The sequence below is a fragment of the Neovison vison genome, chromosome 12 (assembly GCF_020171115.1).
Source record: "Neovison vison isolate M4711 chromosome 12, ASM_NN_V1, whole genome shotgun sequence".
Taxonomy (NCBI): domain Eukaryota; kingdom Metazoa; phylum Chordata; class Mammalia; order Carnivora; family Mustelidae; genus Neogale; species Neogale vison.
Window position 1 is genome coordinate 116,600,887 of NC_058102.1, and position 24,044 is coordinate 116,624,930.

At 40.8% G+C, this 24,044-nt stretch overlaps 1 protein-coding gene across 1 annotated transcript in view; it reads left to right on the forward strand.

Annotated features, from left to right (window-relative positions):
• The first annotated feature begins 737 nt into the window (after positions 1–737).
• ITGB1 (integrin subunit beta 1) overlaps positions 738–24,044 on the forward strand; it is a 46,101-nt gene continuing 22,794 nt past the window's right edge. The window contains exons 1-4 of the mRNA XM_044228851.1: positions 738–855; positions 18,682–18,748; positions 21,210–21,295; positions 23,726–23,948. Of these exons, the coding sequence (XP_044084786.1) occupies positions 18,682–18,748; positions 21,210–21,295; positions 23,726–23,948 (376 nt within the window). The 5' untranslated portion in view covers positions 738–855. The remainder of the gene's footprint in view (positions 856–18,681; positions 18,749–21,209; positions 21,296–23,725; positions 23,949–24,044) is intronic.

The window sequence follows — 24,044 nt, forward strand, 5'->3', positions numbered from 1 at the left end:
CAGATCCCTCACTCACCAGTTTTTTTTTTTCTCTAAAACTTTCCTAAAAACCCATCTTCCTTGGCATCGCCCTCCTTCCTGTCTTCACCACTTCATAGACTCAAGTCAAGCAAACGATCGCTCCAGAACACAGGGTTAACTTTAGCGAATTCCCTTCCGGAAGTGAAACGTTTTGGGCCCCACGAAGCCCTGTAGGGTAGGTGGCTGTCTCGGCTCCCGGGACAATCCCGGGCTAAAGGGACCTTTGGGTGTGGCTTTGGGGAAGAAGAATGTAAGCCCGGAAAGGAGACCGGCCCCAGGTTCCCTGCGGCCCATCCAGTCTTCCCTCACGGGGGCCTGAGAGCTTGCCGGGGCCGTGCGGAGCCCTGCGGCTCACGCCGACGCTTCCGTCCCTTGGCAGGAAAGGAAACTGAGGCACGGCAAAGGCCGGCCCAGTCCCACGCCCCGCCCCCCGCGACTCCCCCAGGCCCTCTCGCCCCACTCCTTTGTCCAGGCCTCGGTCTTCCTGCCTCCTCCTCCGCCCCGCCGCCACCTCCTCGCCTCCGGCGCGGCTGACGCGTCCAGGCAGGAATGCGTTTCCGGAGGGAGAGCGCGGCGGCAGCGGCCTGAGGAGCAGGATCGGCCGCGCGGAGGAGGCGGTGCCGCGGGGGTCGTTTCCTGCCGGGAGGCGGCTCCGGGCCGCCGAGTCTCCTCCTCCCACCCCCGAGGAGGAGGAGGAGGAGGAGGAGCTGCCGCAGCAGCCCGCCGCGCCCGAGAGCCTGGAGGCCGCGCCTGCCCACGGGAGAGAGCGAGCGGGAGCCGCGGAGCAGCAGGCCCGGACCGAGCGCACCGGGGCCTGGACGCCGCCCGGAGAAAGTAGGCGCCTTGGGGGGGCGGGGCGGGCGGCGGCCGCGGGGCTCCGGAGTGCCGCGGGACCTCGGGCGGTCAGCCGCGGGCCCGGCCCCGCGTGCGGGGAACGTCGGGGCCGGGTGGGCCGCCGGGGCCGGGGCGTGGGTGGGGGCGGAATGCTTGCCCTGGGGCGGCAGAGGAAGTCCGGGCGGGCGGCCGCGCTCCCGGCTTCTCCCGCGGCCCCTCTTGCCCTCCCCAGGCGCGGGCGGCCCGAAGGCGCGGAGCCAGCCCCGCCGCGTTGCGAGGGGGGAGGGCCGCGGGCCTGGGCGCTGTCACGTCGGGGCCGGGGTCGGCGGGGGACCCGGGCGCGCGAGCAGCCCCTCGGACACCTGCCATTCGCAGCGAGCCTTCCCGGCTGGTGGCCTGGGCTCCGCGGCGCGAGCTGACCCCGCGCGGCGCCCAGGTTTTCGTCCTCGCCTCCGCCGCGCGCAGGTGAGAAGGCTAGTGGAGGCCTCCCCGGGACTCGACGCTATAGGACTTTGAACGAAGCTTGACGGTTTCCCTTTGTTTCCATTCCTGTCGCCGGCTGCTTTTCTCTGAGCGCTGTGGAGTTGAGCAATTCGCTTCCAACTTCCAGAAGTTGGGCCCAGCCTTCAGGGCCTGTGGCCTGGGACGAATTGTAGGGTGGGCCCTGACAAAAGTTAGCACCGTGGAGCCGCTAGGCAAGGAAGGCGCGGTGTTGGCATATGTGTGTGTGTGTGTGTGTGTGTGTGTGTGTGTGTGTATTCCCCCCCCCCCCACTTAATGTTTATGAGGCTGCACTTGAGTGTGAGGTCCCTCAGCACTGCGAGTCCCAGGCGCTCCGCAAGATTCAGTGCCCGACCCGCTCCTGGTGCCATCTTACTACGTGTCAATTCTTGGGCTTCCTAACAAGTTGTGGTTTTAAGAACACTAGTATTTTATGCCGAAGTCATTTTTACTTCACCAGATTTGTGCTTGGGAGTCGAAATCTTGCACAGTAAACTACCCTCTTGAGGCTTCCATTTCCTCATCTGTAAAATGGGAACAAGAATATCCACACTAATAATAAAAGTAGCTATTATAGTAAGGGCAGTGTGGGCTATGCTTAGCTCTAGGCACTTTACCTGTATTTTCTCATTTTATCCTGGAACCGATACAATGAGGTAGGTGCCATTTTTATCCCTATTTTACAAATGAAGAAACTGAGGCACAGGAAGCCTAAGTAATTTGCCTGTGATCGTCCAGCTAGCGAGTAGAGAACCCATGGGGTCTAGCGGCTGAGCCCAGGTTTGAACCTTCCATAACTACAGTATACTTGTGAAAATCCAATGTAATACATAAAACAGTTCAGAGTCGAGTAGGTGTTCAATAAATATGACTTCTTTTCATCTCTTCTTGATATATTAAAAAGATTTTTAGAAAAAATCTCAGGATGTAATTGATAACATCATTAGCAAGCTTTCTTTGGGGCTCAGTCCACATAGATATTATGTGGGTAGAATTACTGGGTGGTTATTTTTTGTTGTTTTGATGGTGCAAAAATAATGTGAAATGAATTTTGATTAGGCATCATTTTTAATGTATACCCTTAGGTTATATTAATAGACCACATTTAGAAATGATTAAGAAATTTTAGATGAAGTTTAGCTTATTCTATATTTGGGGACATCTACATCCAGAGGGGATAGGACACAAGAATTCCACTACAGTGTTCATATTTTTAAATAGTTTTTGTTCATTGATCAATATTAAATGAGTGACTTAAGATAATGAAGTGATACACAGGAAATGGCAGAAACAAATCAGTAGTTTGGAGACAGGTCTCTGAGGAAAGAGCCATTAATTTATCCTAAAATTCGGTATAAAATGGAAGATGTTCTGAGAATGTTAGCTAAAAAGACAGGGGATGTGGTTAATACTTCTGTAAATACAAAGCAAGTCAGCTCCAAATTAAGGCATCTGTTGGCTTCACACACCTGAAATATTGTTTTTGTAATGTTAACGCTTTTTAAAAGAATGCTAAATTCTATATTATGACTATTTTATGTTATTATAATACCCTCAATAATCTGTATATGAAAAAGTATAGAATCAACAATATTGAAAACTGCTACATTTAGTAGTTTTAACAATCATGTAGTTTTCCCTTAACTTTCTAGTCAGTATAATTAAAATCTGGCCCCAGTTTCCATCACTGAATGAAAATGGAGTTCTTTATTGTTAACCTAACTCCGGGAGCTTCTCTGGGGACATCTGGTCACTTTGTAATAGAATTAATCAGTTTAATGTGCTAGTTTTAATGGGATGCTTGCCACATAATAGCTTTATTGTTCGGATTCTTGCCAAATAAATAGTGGCGTACAGCATGGGGGGAGTAGTATAATAGTCTACCTCAGAAAAATATTTTTCTTTAATATTCGGTTGGTGCACTGGTCTGCTCTTAACTACACTCCTGGAAAGATGAGATGAAACATCTTCTGCCTGTTCAAAGTTGCAGAACTTCTTAGTGCTGAGATTTTCAGTTTCTGAATGTGTAACAAGCCGAAAGTGTCTGAGGATTTATATGGACTCTTGTTAAATTTAGAAGATTTCCCCACTATGCATGGAAAGTTAGGATGCATTAGGTTGTAGGTAGAACTCTATAGGACTGTATTGTGCAAATGTGTAAATGTCTCTTGTATTAGCAGGTCTGTTCTAACTTTGGTTGTATATTTTTGTCTTTTTTTGTTGCAGTGGGAGTCTTGGGGAAGGGCGATGGGTTGACAGGGATAGGAGTAAGGAAGAGTACATTAGTCTTCAGCATCCTGAAATGGTAGCAGTATTTATGGATATAGAAAGCTGAAAAAATACTATGGTATGTACTTGGGTTAAAGGAGGTGCAGTCCACAAAACCCAGAAGATTAGCAACCTTAGTGGGTAGGTGAAAAAAATGTGGTATCTCTTCTTTAGGAGCCGTGTGCAAAAGGAGCCAAACTGTACTCTTAAATTTCTCTTCTTCACAGGGATGGCTAATTGTAAGATTTACAGAGTTAGGTTTATAAAATAATATAGAGTGAGTTTTTAGAAGTCAGCTACCTTTAAACTTAATTTTTGGTTTGTGGACTTTGATGGTAACGTTAACTGTATTTAGCAATATGCTAAATTGTGTATATCATCTTGAAATATGTGTGTATGAGTAAAAAGAAATGGCTTCAAATATCCATGCTACATACCTAAATAAACACCCCCCCCCATATAGATGTATATGTATATATGTTTTACTGACTGGACTAGTGTCATTATACATCTCTAAAGTACAGGTTCCTAGACCCCAGGGATGTATAAAATGACTGAAATATAGGAAGAAAATACAAGGCTTAATATCATATATACATATATATACACACACACATATATATACATATACATACATATATATACACATATATATACATTTTTAATCTTATTTAAAGCTTAAAATTTTTCTTATTTTTAATATCTTACTATATTGCTATAAAAATACATGTATTTTAACTTATAAATAAACATAAACTTTGGGTATATATTAGCTCAGAAATTTTTTCAATGATACAAGTGAGTGATCAAAAAGCTTTGGAAATCATTGGTGTAGGGGGTGCTGTGGGTGTGGATCCAAGCACTACTGTATTCAGGAGGGAGAACTGATGAGACTTGATGTCTCAAGTAAGAGAGGCAAAAGATACCCAGAGTGACACAGGTTTCTGGTTAGGTGGTGTCATTTCCCAGGACAGGCAGTATGATCGCAACGGGGTGGGGTACTGGTTGACTCGAAGGAAGGGAAATGATGTATTTATTTATAACGCCGAGTGTTTTTTAAAAGTGACATTGGTAGAGATGTCCAGGAGCTCAGTTGAATACACAGATAATGAGCTCAGAACAAGAAGCCTGGTTGGGAGATTCAGATTCTGGGATTCTTAATCTGTAAGTGCTAGTTGAAGCTCTGGGCTGCTGCTGAAAACACCAAAGGAGAGTATGCAGAATGAAAGGGGGCCAGGCAGAAAGCCTGGGAACACTTATAAACAGTCTAGGGCTGGTTGGAGGAAAAGGAATCCAGGAAAGCATTTCCTGCCCCCGTTTCTTTGAATTACTAATTCCTTTGTGTGACAGTCTAGTGAGTGACTTGGGTCTTTGGGAGTTTTTTCTGTGATTGACATGTTTGAGGTAAAGACAAAAAGACTTACTAGTCATTTTAGACTCATCATTAGAAGAGCCGTTTGATGTACTTAAAGGCTTTGTGATTGGGAGGTGGTAAACCTGGGTTTCGGTGTAAGCTGTGCAGCTGAGTTCCTCTGTGACCTTGGCTGGAATACTTTGCCTTCTGGGGCTTTGGTTTCTGCCCCTACACCATCAAGAAGTGGTCTGTAGGTTTCCTTCTGTCATTCTGTGAGTTCAAGGATAGCTACCACTCACCCCAGGCAGTGTGGAGCGCCCCTCTTCTCCCACGAGCATCCATTTTCTTGTGTCACCAGAGAGGAGGGGTGCTGTGGCAGATTATTGCTTTAAGAAAACCTGCCCGCGTTGACCAGCCACATCTATTATTGTGAGCTCTCGTCCGATGTAACTCTGCTGTGTGTTACCTTTTAATCCGTCAGTGTACTGAGTGCCAGTTATTTGAAAAATGCTGTGCTCAGTGGTTGTAGATCAAGCGGTTGACAGGGTCTTTGCTGTTGAGTATGTCATCTAGTTAGGACAAGTTGTGTTTAATCTAGGAAAACATAACAAGTACCAAAGAATATTTTACAGAAGGTACTATACCAGATAATTTTCTGTAGTACATTTTGAGAAAAAGATCAGCCTTTGGCTTAAGTGGTTTTGGAATGCTTTATAAAGGAGCCTGGAATGGTATGAACAAAGATATGCACAATAGATGGGTGACTTATTCCAAGGACAGTATAAGTAGAAGACAGAATTCAGTCTAATTTAGCAAATACTGTTTGACAACTCGACGTGTGTGTGCTCATGCACACATGTGTACGTGTGCACACAACTATCTGTTGAAGGCCTGGATTTTGTCCTCCCTCTAGTCTTGACGTGGTTCACAGACATGAGTACAATTAGTTATGATAGAAGTTTGTATTATTGAGCATCACCGAAACTGAGGGTTTGTCATTTACTATCCTAGACACTCAAGAAGATGTTTTAGTACCGTAAAGAAAGGAGTAGTTAATTCTGCTTATTGTGGTTGGTAAAGAGATGAAGAAGAAGAAGAAAAGTTAGCATTTTTATTTTATGGTAGGGAATGTAGTTTCAGTGGATGAGGAAGGTATTTACATGAAAAATTTATTAGGAACATTCAGTGTATAAATGTTTACTGGGTGAATATATGAGTAAACTTTCTTACTCATTGTGAAACTCAGAATAGTAATTTAGTGGTGCTCAAATATTTTATAGTTAATGTATGATTTTTTTCATATTATTATAGTGCTTCTCAGGAGGGGGTTATGGTAGGGCATACTTCATTGCTGGAGGAGGAGGTTTTAGTTTGAAAAAGTACATTGTTATATTAAGGAAAAAAAACCAAAAAATAGAATAGGGAATAGATTTGTACTTGTTAAAGGAGCACGGGTTTAAAATGATTGAAAACCGTTTATTAAGTAGTCACTCAGGTTCTTACCATTGGAAGCCTGTGACTAGTGAATGAGTTGGAAAGCAGGAAGCAAATTCAGTAATTAAGTAAAGTGTGACCAACAGATCACCATAAAAATATGTATTGCTAAGAGCTTTTACATTGATGATCATATTTTACTTTTACAACAGTTCTGAGGTAGGTATTATTTCCAGCTTTGTGCTGACTACAATGAGAAATTTGTTTCTCCCTATGTTTAGTTTTTAAAACATTTGTTATATATTTAAAATAGACCTAGCACTGTGCTTATTCCACTCTACAGGGCAGAGAGGAGATGTGGCAAAAGGTATAGTCAAATGTTATTAAGCTTTTGATCAAGTAAGAATTTTGGAGTGATCCACCTAAAAGTAGGTAAAATCACACAATTTGGGAACATACTTTACAGTTCTCCTTAATTAAAATAATGTAGAACAGATGGTAAACAAGTGCTTTTTTGATACCATTACCAGGATGGTTAACGTGTTTTGCTAGCTCCATTTACAATTATCTTTATAAACTTAACCCAAAGTAAAATTTCTCAAACAAAACCATTACTAACCTACTCTTTTCTCCATTCAGGGAAGGGCAAAATCTGTAGCTGTAGCAGGTATAGAGAAGAACAGCTCACTAGGCTGGTTTGAAAAATACCAGTTGCTAGGTAATGTCCAGCGCAAGGGAGCTTGGAAAAATTAATTTCAGGCAACTTTCCATGCTCATTTTGAATCAGGCTTTAAAATATTATGTATGGCTTGATAGTTTTGTTTCAAATGTCTTCTTGTATTTTAAGTCTGTCCTTTAGATTTGAGTTTATTAATGCCCCCTCACTGAGTTTTTAGTTTAATACTTTTTTTAAAAAAAAAAAAACCAGGTTAGCAGTTTATTATAAAAGGATGTATTTCATAAACAGCCAGATGGAGGGGATGCATAGGGCAGCCACCGGAAGTGCCACTCTCCCCAAATCTCCTCAGTTCACTGGCTGGAAAGCTCCCAATTCTTTTTTTTCCTCCCATTTTTCATGTAGGTTCTCCTTTTTGAGGGGTGGTGGTCGTATACCAATTACCTGCTTATGAGATCACTGTTGGCTCCATCGTGTTTCTGACTGGCCTGAATTACTTTGAGTTCTGTGTGTTTTTTCTCGTTGTGTTGTGTTGTTCCTTTTCCTGGTATTTATGAGTTCTGTAAAGGATTTCAACTTAAGTTTCCTCCCTGAGTTCTGTACGCTTTTCCTCTAGTTCTATGATCTTACTGTTTTTGACTGATCCCTGTGAGACCTATTTGAGATTTTCTAAATTCCTTCAAGAGTATAATACATTCATCTCAGTTTTCTCCTATTTGCAGATAAGATTCTTCACTTCCTTTCATTTTTTCTTCTGTAGAAGTTTTTCCTAATTAAGTTCTGCACCCTCCCCCCCAACCGATTTATCTTTGAGGCGTTTTATGTGCCAACATGCAGTATATCCGTTCTTTATCTTTCCTGTGCACTTGTGGGCTGGATGGTGGGTGACGGTGATTGATCTTCCATATTCATGTTTCCTTGGAGAAGGTGGGTAGACCAGTTCCTAGTGATGAATTTTGCTTCAGTCTGTTATTGTCATTTTCTTAAAGTATCTAGTCCTGTTATGGGCTGTTCTCAGGTTTCAGATTGTTTTGTGAGCCTGTTGCTTTGGAGCAGCTTAATCTTTGCCTTTGAGTTCATTAGCTTCAGGTGGAGGTTGCTGTTGGGTAAGAAAGAGTTGGTGCTCTTAAAAAGCACGTTTTTTTCTTCTGGCAGGAGTAGTGAATTGTTGAAAGGTTTCTAGTTCAGACTGCTGTTCTAGAGGTTGTATGTATCTTTGCCTTGGAGAACTTGGCCACTTTCTTATTTCCTCTTGTTTCTTCTTCTTCTTCCTTTCTAAGTTTTGTTAATCATTAATTCTGCCTTCATATTTGGGTCATAAACACTTTCATGGTCACCAGCGCATACCTCTTCCTGCCAGAGAGAGGGAAATAAAATGCTGAGTTCTAATTGTTTTCCTCTAGGGGAAAGATGCTCTTGCCCTAGAGGAATGCATCCCCACACTCACCCTCAAATTTGATGGATTAGAGATAAGTGGGATTTCTGAGCACCTTCCATTTGGGCTCCCCCATCTGACTGCCCTCTGTATGGGGAGAAGTGGGAAATGCTGCATGTAAATTCTCTGAGGCTTTCAGTTTGGTTCTGTGTTGTTTTTATGCTCTGTATTGATTTTTTTTTTTTAAAGATTTTATTATGTATTTGAGAGAGAATGAGTGAGAGAGAGCATGAGGGAGGAGAAGGTCAGAGGGAGAAGCAGACTCCCCAAGGAGCTGGGAGCCCAATGCGGGACTCGATCCTAGAAGTTCGGGATCATGACCTGAGCCGAAGGCAGTTGCTCAACCAACTGAGCTACCCAGGCGCCTTGTATTGATTTTTAAATGTTATTCTTTTATAGGACCGTTTTTTTCCCTTTTAAGAGCAGATAAAGAAAATAATGATGGTGGGACAGGCTTGGGATAAATACAGCTGTGTTATATTTTTAGGAGAGATTTATGATATACCTCAATGTAGTTATCCTAATCTTTTCTACTTTTAGGTGAAAAGATTTTAAAATGTGATGACATAAAAAAGGAAGCAAATTCTGTTGTCTAAAAGAGAGTATTTGAAAGGTAAAAACCATTAACCTTTTTTATTAGAAACCTACTTCTATTGAAAGCTTGAGCTCAGACCTAGGTTCATATCCCAGCTTTGTCACTTAATCTGGCTTTGTCTGCACAGTAGATTTGCGATAGGTATTTGCTGACTTAAATTTAATAAGTTGTGTTAAAATATACCGTTTTGCAAGGATTCGATAGGAAGAAATTTTTTGTGGATGACTTCTTTTTATACTGGTTGGGTTTTGGGGACCTTATTTTAAAACTTGAAATAAATTTAACTCACCACATCTTTTAAAGTAATTTTTCTCTAAACTGTAATTGTTCAATTTCTACAAATACAGTACTTTAAAGTTTGTAAAGATTTTATCTGTAAATGTAAAAGGAAATGCCATGTGAGTTACTTGTGGCAGTGTTAAAAATATTAAATACGTGTGTATTTAGAAGTTTGAATAGGACATAAAACCACACTTTGGTGAATAAAGGTGGGTTTAGAGTGGAGATTAAAATAATTCTGTACAGTTTTTGACAATGGGAACAATGCACACAGTTCAGGCTGTTAACCACTAAAACGAAATTGTTTGGAGGAGGTGCTTAAGATGATTTATTGTTTAAGGAATGAATTATGACCCTGTAGGTAAACTTGAATATGGTAAAAAGTAATACTAGGGTAAAACGCCTCTGTAGAAATCGAGGCACAAAACCTATGGGTACACTCAATATTGTACTCAGTATTGAAGCTAAATTAACTTTTCTTGGCCTCCATTCAGTTTGAAGGACTAAGAAATAAACTCACAGAACATTATAAACCCTTTCTACTTTTATGCTGTGAGTCTATTCTCACACTGGAAGGATGTTCTTTTTTTTTTTTTAAATAGTGACTTGAATAGGCCTTCAAAAAATTAGAGTTTAATGAAGCACAGACCAGGTGATAGCTTGTATGTAATTCAGATGGTCTCATTTCCCTTCCACCAGTGTGACCCTGGAGAGGTTATTTTACCTCTCTGTAATTTGGTTTCCTCATCTATAAGCCAAAGGTAATATCATTCCTAACCGCACAGATAATTATTTTTATCATTATTGCTACTATTGTAGTCATTTGAAAGTGTTGAAATAAAAATGAGATAACTTTTTGTTACAAATGACCCTAAATCCTCAAAACTCAGTGTATTGTGTTATATTTGTCTGTGCCCACTGTATGCCTACCCTGGATCTTTAAGCATACCACTCTTCCTCTTTTTCTTTGTAGTCTTCAGTGGGCAGCCACCCATGGCTGGAATCCCACTGGTACACAGTATTGGGATTCACCTTTTTACTAGTGAGAGGTCTTTTCAGTGAAGTTTCCTTTCTTTTAGCCTCTCCTCTTTACTTCCCCTAGCAGAAGAAGCCTCGAGTCATTCTCCTATATTTCTATTAGGTATGTCATCTCCTACCGTGATCTCTTTTTTTAAGGTAGTCTCTGATACTCATGTTCAGAATTATCTGTATTTTGTCTAATGTAGTAATAGAAAACACTGAGATTCTGCTGTTCTTATTATTTTACATACAAATTGTTAGAAAGAACATTAATTAGAATAATCCTTCCTAGACGTAGAACCTAAAATAAGACTCTAATTATATTATTAATATAATTGGTGTCTAATATGATAGCATCTCATTAAACCTTATTGTCATACAGTATAATGACGTTTTGATACTGTATCCAGATAAGTTTCTGAGTGGCTATAACAATGAATGTTAATCTTGTTTACAGTTATTTTATTTCTAACGCATATCCTTTCTTCTAGATCTTGTTTCTCCCCGAAGTGCATGAATCCAAAATTTTCTGGTTACGATTATAGTTGAAAAAAAGCAAAACCTTCAAATTAAGTTACTTCAGTGATTTGCATCCAGGCATTCTGGCTCCAAGTTGGTGCCCTTGGCTCTATGCTACCATGTTATGGTATACTGCTTGCCCTCCTTAAGCTTCCTGTTTTTGTTTTTTTGGGATACCTTGGAATATTTTTAGTCATCTTTATCTTTTTTTTTTTTTTAAGATTTTATTTATTTATTTGACAGACAGAGATTACAAGTAGGCAGAGAGGCAGGCAGAGAGAGGAGGAAGCAGGTTCCCTGCTGAGCAGAGAGCCCGATGTGGGGCTTGATCCCAGGACCCTGGGATCATGACCTGAGCCGAAGGCAGAGGCTTTAACCCACTGAGCCACCCAGGCGCCCCAGTCATCTTTATCTTTAGTGTATTTATTAAATAGTAAGATAATGTGCTCAATATAGAGAGAACACCGAGCACTGACTTCTAGGGGAGATGGCAATTCATAAGACAAGTCAGCCTCATGCATCTGTAGTCGATGGATAAGCGCTCCTTGTATCTTAAACACTAAATTTTGAAAACAAAGATTGTTTATATTTGATTTAGTGTATGTATCTGACTTAAATCACCTCCCCAGTTCTTGCCATCATTAGGAGTCTTCAAGAATACAGGCAGGTAATACCTCTCATATTCTGGTCTAGCAGTTTTCTTGACTTTTTCAACTCTGGTTGCCTTCGAGCACTGCGCTAGAGACCTCTGCTGTCCTTCGCACGTCCTCCTGGCCTCTTCTCTGATTCCCGCCACTGCCGCTGGGAGCAGTTAGTGTTATGACTCACTTTGGCTAACTGCATCTTGCCTCAGGCTCCTCCTGGGCATTCTCTTGGGTGATGGTGAGGCGAGAAGCTGGTGCAGACTTCTGGGCAGTTGCCCCGTAGTTCTTGGAAGTGTGGGGGAAGTGAGTGACCCTCGGGCAGACTTTCCTGTGGGGACTGGAATTAGTAAATGTACTTCTCCACATTGACCCTTCTCTGGACAGACTCTCTGGGCACTTCTCAAAACTTCTCAGCCAGGTCAAGCCCCCAGGCACCCCCATGGCAAAGAAGTCTCCTGAATTGACAGTCATGGTTCACTCTCTTCAGTATCTCTGTCTTTCCCTGGGTTCACCTTTGTATAAAAATCGCCTTCAGGCCTGTTTTTGTCTCAGCCTCTGCTTTCAGAAGGAACTCTGACTCAAGTAATTGCCCATAGCTTATCCTCGCTTAGAACTTTTTACCTGTCTCTGCAATGTTAAATCTGTTCTTCCTTTTTGGCTCTGCCCTCCCCTGTGTGCAGGAGCCCCTTTTTCTCTCACCTACCTCTCCTGATCTCTAGTCCTTTGCCTTTGTCCTCTTCTGTGCTGTTAGCACAGCCTGTCCTCCTCCCCGCCCACCCGCACTTGCCTTGGAAACCAATGGATTAATTCAGTGAGTTCCAGTGGGAGTCTGAGGATCTGTGGGAGGTGTCTCAGCGATTTGAGCTACAGAACTGATAAAAAATGTTGTGCTTTTGTGCTAATAATTATGGTTATAAGCGGCCAACATCTGGATTATCTGGTTGACTACCTTGTAACTGAGTTGTCATTATTTTGGTGCCGAGTTTTATTTGTATGTGTAAGTTAATCTTGGTTCATAATGTATAAGAGCCAGGACCATGAAGCATTTTACGTCTGGTTTTAAGTTGGCTGTATATACCTAAATTAATTGAAAATTGGTATTACTAGGGTGTCTATAGTAACTGTTTTCTATTTAAAGAGAGTCTGCAAAATAATTCTGAGAAACTCTTCTTTGCTGGGCTTCTGAGTAATGTTGGAAAAAAACATCATACAGTTTAATATAGTTCAGCAAAAATTTCTGAACATTGACTTTGTGCCAAGTGGTTCTGGTGCTTGCTGTCTCAGAACAAGACACACCAAGGCCCTGTCTTCTTGAAGCCTGGAACCCATCAGGAAAGATGGGGGTGAACAAGTCATTCCCAGTCAGAGGAGTGGTGCCTTTGTTAAGTCCGGGCCCTGAGTGCTGCTCTGCAATGCCGCCACCTGTACCCAGGACCTCCCCGCTGGAACCCTACCTCCTCCCCGCCCTGCAGTCATCCTGGCTCTGTGTTCAGAACTAACCTAGGCTGTTTCGGCCTGCACCGACTGAGAGAAGCACCTCTCTTCAGGCTCACGCACTCCCTTGCGGGCTGGATGCAGTCCTCTCTGCTCCGAGGATGCCCCGGGCTCCATCAAGGTACCCTCTCCTGGGTCCTCACCTCGTGAGCTCGCCTCTTTTCCCGAGTATTCTTTCCTTCACGGCCTCCTACTTTCATAGTTTCAGTTGCTGCCTCTGTGGCAGCCGTTCTGGGGTAATCTGTCATCTCTAACCCTGACTTATCTCCTGAGATCAAGACCTATGTCTTACCTTCCTGTAGGTAACCTTCCTAGAAGTCCCTCAAGCATCTCACCTTCCTGGGTTCTAAAACAGAGGCATTATATGCTCCTCTGACATCATTCTCCTTCTGCCTTCTTTGTTTGAAAGGGGTGATTCCTTTTCCAAGCTGTGCTGCCTCCTAATCCCACAGTTGTCTTCTCATCCTCGTCCGTTGCTGCTCTGTGCCTTCGGTGTTTGCTGAGCCCCGGCAGGGAAAGCAGGCCTTGTTTTGCAGCTCTTAGCTTGATGCTCATCCTCTGCCTTGCAGAGTTCTGTCATGTCTGTATCGTGTGCTACCCTGGCCCATTTGTTCCCCTGGTTTCCTTGCTATTTACAAAGTAGAATCTAAACCCTTTGAGCAGGGGTGGCCTTGAAGGCTCTCTGTGACCCAACTCCTCCTACTTTGCTTACAATTTTAGTCTCAGAAATGCTTAAGTATGTTAAGATTCTTTTCAGCCTTCATGATTTTAAGATTCTTAAAATTTATTTTAAGATTATAATGTAATTTTTACTTACCATAGAAAATTACAGGGACAGGGGCGCCTGGGTGGCTCAGTGGGTTAAAGCCTCTGCCTTTGGCTCAGGTCATGATCCCAGGGTCCTGGGATGGAGCCCTGCATCCGGCTCTCTGCTCAGCAGGGAGCCTGCTTCCTCCTCTCTCTCTGCCCGCCTCTCTGTCTACTTGTGATCTCTGTCTGTCAAATAAATAAATAAAATCTTTAAAAAAAAAAAAAAGAAAAAAGAAAATTACAGGGAGAAAATAATCATCCCACAGACCAGCTTAAACTATAACGTGTGTGTGTGTATAATATAGATACATTTTTTTAAAAAGATTTTATTTATTTATTTATTTGACAGAGAGAGAGATCACAAGTAGACAGAGAGGCAGGCAGAGTGGGCGGTGGGGGGGGGGAGCAGGCTCCCCGCTGAGCAGAGAGCCCCATGTGGGGCTCAATCCCAGGACCCTGGGATCATGACCTGAGCCGAAGGCAGAGGCTTTAACCCACTGAGCCACCCAGGCGCCCCATACATACATATTTTTAAAAGTATTTACTTATTTGACAGAAAGGAGACAGTGAGGGAGCACAAGCAGGCGGAGGGGGTGAGGGAGTGGGAGAAGCAGGCTTTCCACTGAGCCACGAGCTTAACGTGTAGCTCCATCCCAGGAGCCTGAGATCATGACCTGAGGCAAAGGCAGACGCCCGACCGACTGAGCCACCCAACGCCCTTAAATATATTTTTTCTAACCTTTTTTTCTGTGCAGATAAAGTGAGACAGTCCCAGTTGGGTTGGGGGTGGGAGTGGGGGTCACCAAGCATGTATGTTTAGAAATGAGATTGGAAAGAAGTTACTGTAATTCTTCCTAGGACTCCACGGCTTTGCATTTTACAAACCTCTTGCCTGGAACATTTCTCTTCATCTGCCTGCCTGTTTTGCCAAATCCATGAAGCCACTGAACTTGGCCAGGCCGATTTTGGTGTCCTCAGTGCACTTTTTCCTTATTTTCATTACAGAAACCATCACATCATATTGTAATCATTTGTATTTTTGCCTGAATGGAAAATTCCTTGAGACTGATTTTTGTTTCTCCAGATTGGGCACAGAACCTGACAAAGTTGGCTGAGGAAGGACTTCCAGAGAGGTGGGGGAGAAACCAGGAAAGCCTGAGAGAACAGAGTGGGTTAAGAAAGAATGGTGAAATGGATTAAGTGCTGTGTGTAGATTCTGTGCATGGGAAATGGATGTATCTCTCCAGGCGACCTATTGTAGGCAGTCACGGCATTTTTGCCTGAATGAATGAATGCAGAGAGTAGTGGAAGGCCTGGAATGTTATTTTTTTTGCACGAGCAGGAGCAGTTTCACATGCATGGTAGGAAGTGGACGTCAATTACAGCCAGTTGGGGAGGGAGTAGGAGATTACAAAGTGGAGAATAGTGTAGATAACTACAACAGTGTAGACAACCTTTGAAGATAGGATCAGGATAATGCCTTGGAGGCATCTCTCTCTGCCAGCCCCTCAGGTTCTTCGAGGAATGCCCATGGTAGGAAACTGCTAAGCTGGGGAATCAGAGAAGAACAGATTCTGCCTACTGAGCCTGTGGGTTTTAGGTGCCCGGATAGATCTGGCATCCAGGTAGATCTGAAGCACATGTTGCCTAGATCACGCTTGGAGAAGAGCTGCCATAGGAGGAAAGGCTGCAGGGAGCTCTTGGTGCATCCTTCTTCCCGCCCCACATGCAGGAGGAATGTCCAGTACCTTCAGGGACTGTCCCCGTTGTCTTGGAGGCTGCTGTCTCCTGTGCCGCGTCTTCTGCACAGCCTGCTGTCCTCTCCTCAGCCACTGCTAACCCAGTTTTTTCCCAGCCTCGTCCTCGCTGCTCTTTATTCTTCTTTGCTGTCTTCTTCTGTCTCCAGTGGCCTCTCTGCTTCCCAGAGGGAAAGCCTGGCCTTTTATAGGCGTCACCAGCCAATGACGGTGCCTGTCTGTCTCTTGCCAGTGTGCTGACCAGTCCTAGGAGAGTTGACAAGTATCTTTGAACTGTTCTTAGCGGCCGTCCTGTTCTTTCAGCTGCTCTTCCACACTAAAGCCTTGTTTTGCCTGCCTCTGGGTTTGGGGCCTTCCAGAGCAAGGGAGTTTCAGAAGGCTAATCTTCGACTTGTCAAGGTTTACAGGAGGAGGAGAAGACGGGGCATTTAAAGTCTGTTTTAAAGGTGGGTGGCCTAAGGTTGTGAGGCTGCCTGAAACAGTGCTGCTCTTATCTCCTAACTCTGTCTTCATGGTAATTCTCTGAGTTGTGTAATATTTTAAAACGTTTTTCAGAGCAGTCTAGGGCCCTTGAAGTAGCCCGAGGAGTGTCCTGAAGAACCGTACCAGCCCATATATGGGACGAATATTTATTCTGTTTTTTTGTGTGTGAAACTGCCCGGATGATTAATTCATCACAGTCTTCATGTTCCAGGACCTTTTTGTCATAACTTTGGAATTGGTAATGTTATTTGAATTGCTTAGAATTTGAGTCTAATGGATTTATTGCATATAAACCTGTTGGAGAGGCCATACAAGGCAAACTGTAGGCATGTCCCACTTCTGTGACACTCTGCACAGTTACGGTCTTTTGGGTGCAGTTATAAGTGGTGCGTAAACAAAACTGTAGGCTTGCTGCATAGCGGGACTTGCTGCTCTGAGCAAGTGTAGAGCGTGTGGTTACGTAAGTTTTTCTCACTCCCCTTCTCGGGGAAGCCCCCAGAGAAAGCTTTAACATTTGACAGCAGAAGAGGCACAGGAATCTGGGGTGCTCTGAGCACAGCTTTGAAGCACTCTTTGGGAGTTGTGGGAATGGCATCTTAGAATGGAAGTTTTTTTTTTTTATGGTTTTTTTTTTTTTTTTTTGACAGAGAGCACAGGCAGGCAGAGCAACAGGGAGAGGGAGAAGCAGGCTCCCCGCTGAGCAAGGAGCCTGATGTGGGTCTCGATCCATCGCAGAATCCTGGGCTCATGATCTGAGTGGGAAGGAAGCCACTAAACCACTGAGCCACCCATGCGTCCCTGTCTTCCTCTTCTTCTTTTTTTTTTTTCTAAATTTAGTGAGAGAGCAGTGGGGAAGGGCAGAGGGAGAGTGACCGCAGATTCCCTGCTGAGCATGGAGCCCCACCCATGCAGGGCTGAATCCCGGGACCCTGAGATCAGGACCTGAGCTGAAATTGTCAGATTCTTCAGTGACTGAGCCACCCGGGCACCCCCACCATTGTCTTTATATTATTATGCATATAAGTCTCTGTCATCTCTAGGACTCCTTGGTTACTTTATATGTTCATGTACTGTTATTTTCACATACTTGTCATCTAAATATGTACTTTGCATTCAAAATTATTCTAACAACCTTTTGTTGTTACTACATTTTATTTGTATGACTCTACTAGTCCCATCTGGTTGATGCAGTTAGCTGTTTTCTTGTTACTGGGTAGAAGACATTTGTGTTTATGCCTGTTGTAAATAAATGAGTTGTGTGTGTCTATCACCTTTTACATTTTTAACTATTTCCTTAGGATGAATAATAGCTAGATTGCGAGGTCAGAAGGTAGAAACATTTTTTTTTATCGCTTTTGATACGGGTTAAATTATTTCCCAAAAAATTATACCAGTTTATAGAGCCATCTCTGGTTTCTGTCAGCTATCTGCAGTAGTTTTGTTGGGTTAAAACTCCTCCCCCGCCTTTTTCTCTTGCTGGTTTACCTCGTATTGCTTTAATTTATATGTCTTTGATAACTAGTAAGCTAACTTTTGGGGATTTTACCATATTTCTCTTTGTTTTTATGTGTTCTTGTGGGGGAGGCAGATATTTATACGTGACTGGCTGCTAGTCCAAGAACAGTAAACAGTGAAAGGATAGGGTTCGTGAGCTGTGGCTGGAGCCGTAGCTGAAGTAAGTATAGATCAATATTGTGAAAAACTGATTCACAGGAAATTGTCCTATACCTAATGCTGCAGGTTGGGGTGATTCTCGATAATAGACAGATTACTTAATTTTTCTTTAGAGATTCTAGAAGACAACTCAAACCCCTGTCAGTCTTTTTAGGCGTGTCGGTCTTTTTAGGCTCCCCTCCTGTACTTTTTCTTTTTCCTTCTTTCTTTCTTTTCTTTTTAGTCTAGTTTGTAGATCTAGAGATGACAGGGAATTGAACTAAATATTTTACTAATCTCATGCATAGACGCTATTTTATTAAAAAAAGATAACTAATTACAGGAGCTCAACCTCAAAAATTAAGTCAGGCCTTGGGCAGGATGTTGGCCTTAGCCCGAGGAGAAATAGACATTATTGAAAAGTTGTAAGCAGGGGGTTGAGCCATCTGGATTTTGACAAGTTCACTCAGACTGACCTGCAGTATTTAATGTGACTGCAGCATCTGGATATGGCTGTTACCTCCTGGGAGCCACAGGAGGTAATAGACATAGCGATTCCATGGCACAAAGACTGTTTACAGGCTCTTATAGTGTTTGGGAATACGTGACACGTTTTGAGCATTGTTAATTAGACATTAAAATCTATTTGATATGGAGAAAGGTGAGAATGGATTCTAGGGATCTGGTGTGGACATTAATTTAATGTAATTGACAGGTGAGGTAACTGGGGAGGGGAGGGGGAGGATGAAAGAGTTATAGAGAGGGATTGGAGAAGAAATGGTTTGAGAGGGATTATATTTATAAAATCAACAGAAGATAAGGTGAGTAGGAATGTTTTGTGTTTAATGTATTACTGTTTTTTGTTATTTTCTTAATATTTAGCAATGTACATTTTGTATTTCAGATGAATTTACAGCTGATTTTCTGGATTGGGCTGATTGGTTCAGTTTGCTGTGTGTTTGGCCAAGCAGGTAAAAAAAAAAAAGTTTTCAGTTGTCTTTTCATTTTAGTGTTTTGTATTACTTTTTGACCAATTAGATTCTTGAGCAAGTCTAAACTGCAAAATACTGCTCCTTCTGAAAGCTGTGCCAAGGGCCGAATTTCACTTGGGGTAAAGGTTCTTAGAGTGGCCTGAGAGACCCTTCAACATCCAGCCCCTCACTGCTGCCACCCAGAACAGCGACAGGGCAACAGGGCGGGCCGGCTAAGGAAATGCTGAAGTGGTAGAAATACAGAACACAACAGAAAGGTCTTTTGAGACTGTAATAGAGTGTTGAAGTGAGCATAGAGAAAGCAAAGGTGTGTAACACATTTAGAAGAAAATAAAGTGAGTGTGTAAAATGGTGGATTATAAATAAACCCATTATTATCTAAAAAACTGAAACCAGGAACAACTCACTTTCTAGAAGATGTTCTTACTCTTGATCAAAAAGTCTTGCAAAGGGGTGCCTGGGTGGCTCAGTCATTAAGTGTCTGCCTTCGGCTCAGGTCAGAATCACAGGGTCCTGGGATCACCGGCATTGGGCTCCTTGCTCAGTGGGAAGCCTGCTTCTCCTCCCACTCCCCCTGCGTGTGTTCCCTCTCTTGCTATATCTCTCTCTGTCAAATAAGTATAAAATCTTTAAAGAAAAAGTCTTGCCAAATGTTGGCGTGATCTAGAAGAGGAATGAAACAAAGCCAAAAAATATATTTAATCCTCTTACAAACCATGGTGCATCCACATCTGGAATAATGGATTTGCAGTTCTCTTCTCCAAATTTCAGAAAATACATTGCATAGAACACTTATTTAATCTTAGAATAAGAAGGACTTAACTACATGGAAAAGTGAAGAAAAACCTTAAAGGAAATTATTGATAAAGTTGATGATCTAAAACCAACAACATAAAAACCCAAAGTGTCTGGATGTCAGAATACCGTCAACAAGATGAGAAACTAAGCAGAGGTTTAATTTGATTAGCATGTGTTGATATCCAGTAAAAATAGATGAACATGATAAAAAAAATTTGCTAAAGATACAAACAAAATGTATAAAAGATATGGTCAGTAAAATCTGATAAAAATGAAACTTAAATAACTGACAATAGAATTGATATTCTAACTTATTCATTAAATGAGCAAAAGATTTTTTATATTAAAAAAGTACTTTGTGTTTGTCGAAGGTTTGGTGAAAATGGTATTTGTATACTGCTTGTAGGATTATAAATTTGAATATTTCTTCTGGATAGAAATTAGTGTATACTGAGAATATTAAAAACATGAATACTCTCCAACTCAAGTATTCTCCTTTTTAGTTTGTGCTAAGGAAAGGATCAGAGTTTTCCACTGTGAGAATGGTCCTCAGAAGGGTGCATGTATGTGCACATATGTATATACATGTATTTGGAATGTTCATGCGTGCATTGTGAGCAAATGTGTGGAAACCACGCATGCATACAATGGAAACAATCTAAATTTGTCCAACATCAAATAGGACACATTAAGATAATGAAATATATAATCATCAAGAGCCATTTTTTAAAGAATTTGTAATGAAACACTTAGGATTAAGTATAAAAATAGTATGCAAAATGTATATTCTCAATTTATTTAAATAATGTCTATATGTGTACTTTCTTGCTATTTTTTTTTTTAAATCTACATAGAAAAAGGACTGGAAAGAAATATACAAAAATGTTAGCAGTAGTTATCCCTTAGTGAGTAGATGATGGGTGATTTTGAGTTTGTTCTTTCTGCTTTTATGTATTTTGCAAATTTTCTTATTTTGAATATATGTTAGATTTATAATCAGAGCAGACACATTGGAGACAGTCCATGTTAGTGCTTTTACCACATGAAAGGCATGCTGATCCTTAGGTGGATTCAAAGAAATGTGAGACATTCTTACCACATAGAGCCTGAAAAATCATGGGATTGTGGACTGGATGAATATGGGCTCTTTAAGTATTTACCTTCTTAAAAATGAAGGGAAATCTTTTGCAGATGCTTTTGTGGGTATGGGTGTGGTAGTATGACTTAAAGGAAATAGTATTTTACGCAATTGTAAGAAAACTCCAGATAGTTATGACTGTCCAACATAGTAGATCCTAAAATTATGCCTTTGAAGAAAGGAAGAGTGTATAGATTACTAGTACCAGTACCTAGCCTTTGCTATAGAAGACAAGAAAGCTAACTATCTTTTCATGGCTCTCTATGCCAAGGTAATATAACATCACCTCTTTGGGGTAGGTCTGGATCAGTGTATTAACAATTTTTAAACGTTATTAATATAATGTAATACATATTTATAATATATAATGTGTAACAATACATGACATATGTTGTGTTATTCATACTTAAGGTTTATATGTGTTGTATTTTGTCATTTTAATCATTTTTTATTGTTTTCTTTCTTGAAACTTCAAGTAAAGTTGTCTATTCTTCGTCCTAACAGATGAAAATAGATGTTTAAAAGCAAATGCCAAATCATGTGGAGAATGTATACAAGCAGGGCCAAATTGTGGATGGTGTACAAATTCAGTAAGTAAAATTGTTCAAGGCCTTTCCATTTATTCTCTAGTCATTTACTATGATCCAATATTGTATCCTTGGGAAATGTTAGATAAGAATTTTCACTGAATGTTTATTGAGTAGGTATCAACTATGTGATGGTGTAGAGGTGTGCTGTTTAATTCAGTAGCCGCTAGGCCCATGTCGCAGTCGGGCACTTGAAACGTGTTCCACGTTGGTCCAAATTGAGAACTGCTATAAGCCTCAGATGTATCCTGGAGTTTGAAGACTTAATGATGAAAAAACAATCATTAATAATGTCGAAATGGTAATATTTTATATATATTGTTAAAATTAATTTCCTGTTTCTTTTTTCTTTTAATGTGGCTACTAGATAATTTTAAAATACATATATAGCTCACCCTTGTGGCATGCGTTATGTTTCTATTATAAATGCATTATATTTCTATTATAATAGCTTCTCCAAATCCCTAGCCATTTAATTTGATTGTTTTTAGAGGTGTTTTTTTTTTTTTTTTTTTTGGGAGAGGTGTAAGCTAATCTTACTAATTATATCTGAGTTAGAACTAATATAGGATTGATTTGCATCCCAAATAAAAACCTGTTCAGGTTATGGTTTAAATTTTACTCACTCTCGTCATCTGTGTACATTGCTTGATTCCTTTCACAAAGTCTACCAAATGTTAGATAAATAAACGTGTGCATGAGTGTCAGAACAGGAAGTACTGGGAAGTCATTCGAGGAAATGTAATTTATTCTTAGAGTGAATAATATCGGAAGCTCAAAGGTTTATTGTTGATTTTTACTCAGACATTGGACTTTATACATTTCAGCTGTTTTGTAGGTGTAACTAAACTGGTTAAATACCAGATACTTAGTATGGTTTGACCATACAAAAGACAAAATCAGAGGTTTTTCATTTGTTACTTCAAAATTTTTCCAGTGATACTTTTGTTTTCCTAAAAATGGTATTCTGGAATTCAGTTTGTCTCAGGAAGGGCTTAACTTGCCAAACTGTTCTTTAAATAATTTAGTCTTTGAAATTTGTGGCATGATTTTGGAATGTGTTTAGTGAAATTTTATTTGAGTTACGGTCTTGAAAGTTTCTATGCTAGGCTCCTGTGCTTTGGTGTTATATTTTGGGTTTGATGATATGTAAAAGTTGTTCAGCTTTGAACAATCTGACCCTTTGTATTCCCTTCTAGTTGTTTTTCTAATTCCATAAATGCTCTCATTAGTGTTGTGTCCCTTCAAAATAACTGATTCAACTAATCCTCACTTAGGCATGAAAAAATAGCATATAAGGCATTTCCTCATTTTCCCAATGTCAAGATTAAAAAGAAAAAAAAAAAAAGAAATCTTTGGCTTAGTATAACTACATACAAAATTTGTAGGGATCTTTGTGAAATAATCACATGTCTATTATAATAATTGATTACTATAGGTACACGTCTAAAAGTGACATATACCCACACACTAATGCCATTGTTTTTCTCCACTCCTTCATTTCATGAAAAACTTTAATTCAAAGGTTTTGCATCCATCTTAACAGCAGTGTTTTTGCTTTCACTAAGATACTTCTTCAGTCATCTGATAAAATTTTTATTTCCATCTAAGTTGGAGCTATAACACATTTTGAAATCGTATCACTACTGGAAGTTTTACCCCAAGCCACAAGTAGCATTTATATAGCACTCAGACTTTTTTATTTTTATACTTTAAAATGCACTCTATGGAAATATACTCATGACCTTATCATGTGATCAGATTTTATTGATTACTGTTTCATATTGTCATGTAATCACCACTGTGATTATTGTTTTTCAAAATGAATTTTAAAAGCCTTATTTAAAGTAATAACCAACATTTGAAATTTTTTCATGTCTCCAGGAATACTTACTACCTCTGTGTTAAATTTCTCAGTCTCCTTTATAAAAATTGCATCATTCACTGAAACACCTTCAGGCTAATATGTTTTCCCTAAACACTGAGTTGTTCAAAATAATGTGAGGAGAATGCTACATAATATGAGAGAATTATATAGGACTTTTTGGGTATATACATTATTTATTAGTGGCCATTAAGCATGCTGACTGTGTGATTTTCACTGAAGAATTTCTTTGATTTAGATACTTTGAATTTGAAGGTGGGACAGTTAAAATGTACACTTAGGTCAACCCTATAGTACTAAAGTAATTCATTACTAGTAATATAGTAATTATAAAGGAATTACTCTTCTAGAGAATGAGTTCATTTTTTTTTAAATAAGAGCATGTGATTGGGGTGAAGGGAGCATTTTGTTTAAAAACCAGAAATGAAGTATGTTAGTTGTGTCACTTGATTTTTTTTGCATTCTAATTGCACATATGCAATTATGATTACTCAGAATGTTTGACCGTTATTCTTATTGTTTATATCTATATTTTGTGTGTCACTTAGACATTTTTACAAGAAGGAATGCCTACTTCTGCACGGTGTGATGATTTAGAAGCTTTAAAAAAGAAGGGTTGCCATCCAGATGACATAGAAAATCCCAGAGGCTCCAAAGATATAAAGAAAAATAAAAATGTAACCAACCGTAGCAAAGGAACAGCAGAGAAGCTCCAGCCAGAAGATATTACTCAGATCCAACCTCAGCAGTTGGTTTTGCAATTACGATCAGGTACAGAAATCAAGTTGTATGACAACTTTTATTTCAGCTTGAGATTTTGACGACTATGTAAGCCTCTTTTGAGTTTTCCTTATAGGGCTCATTTTC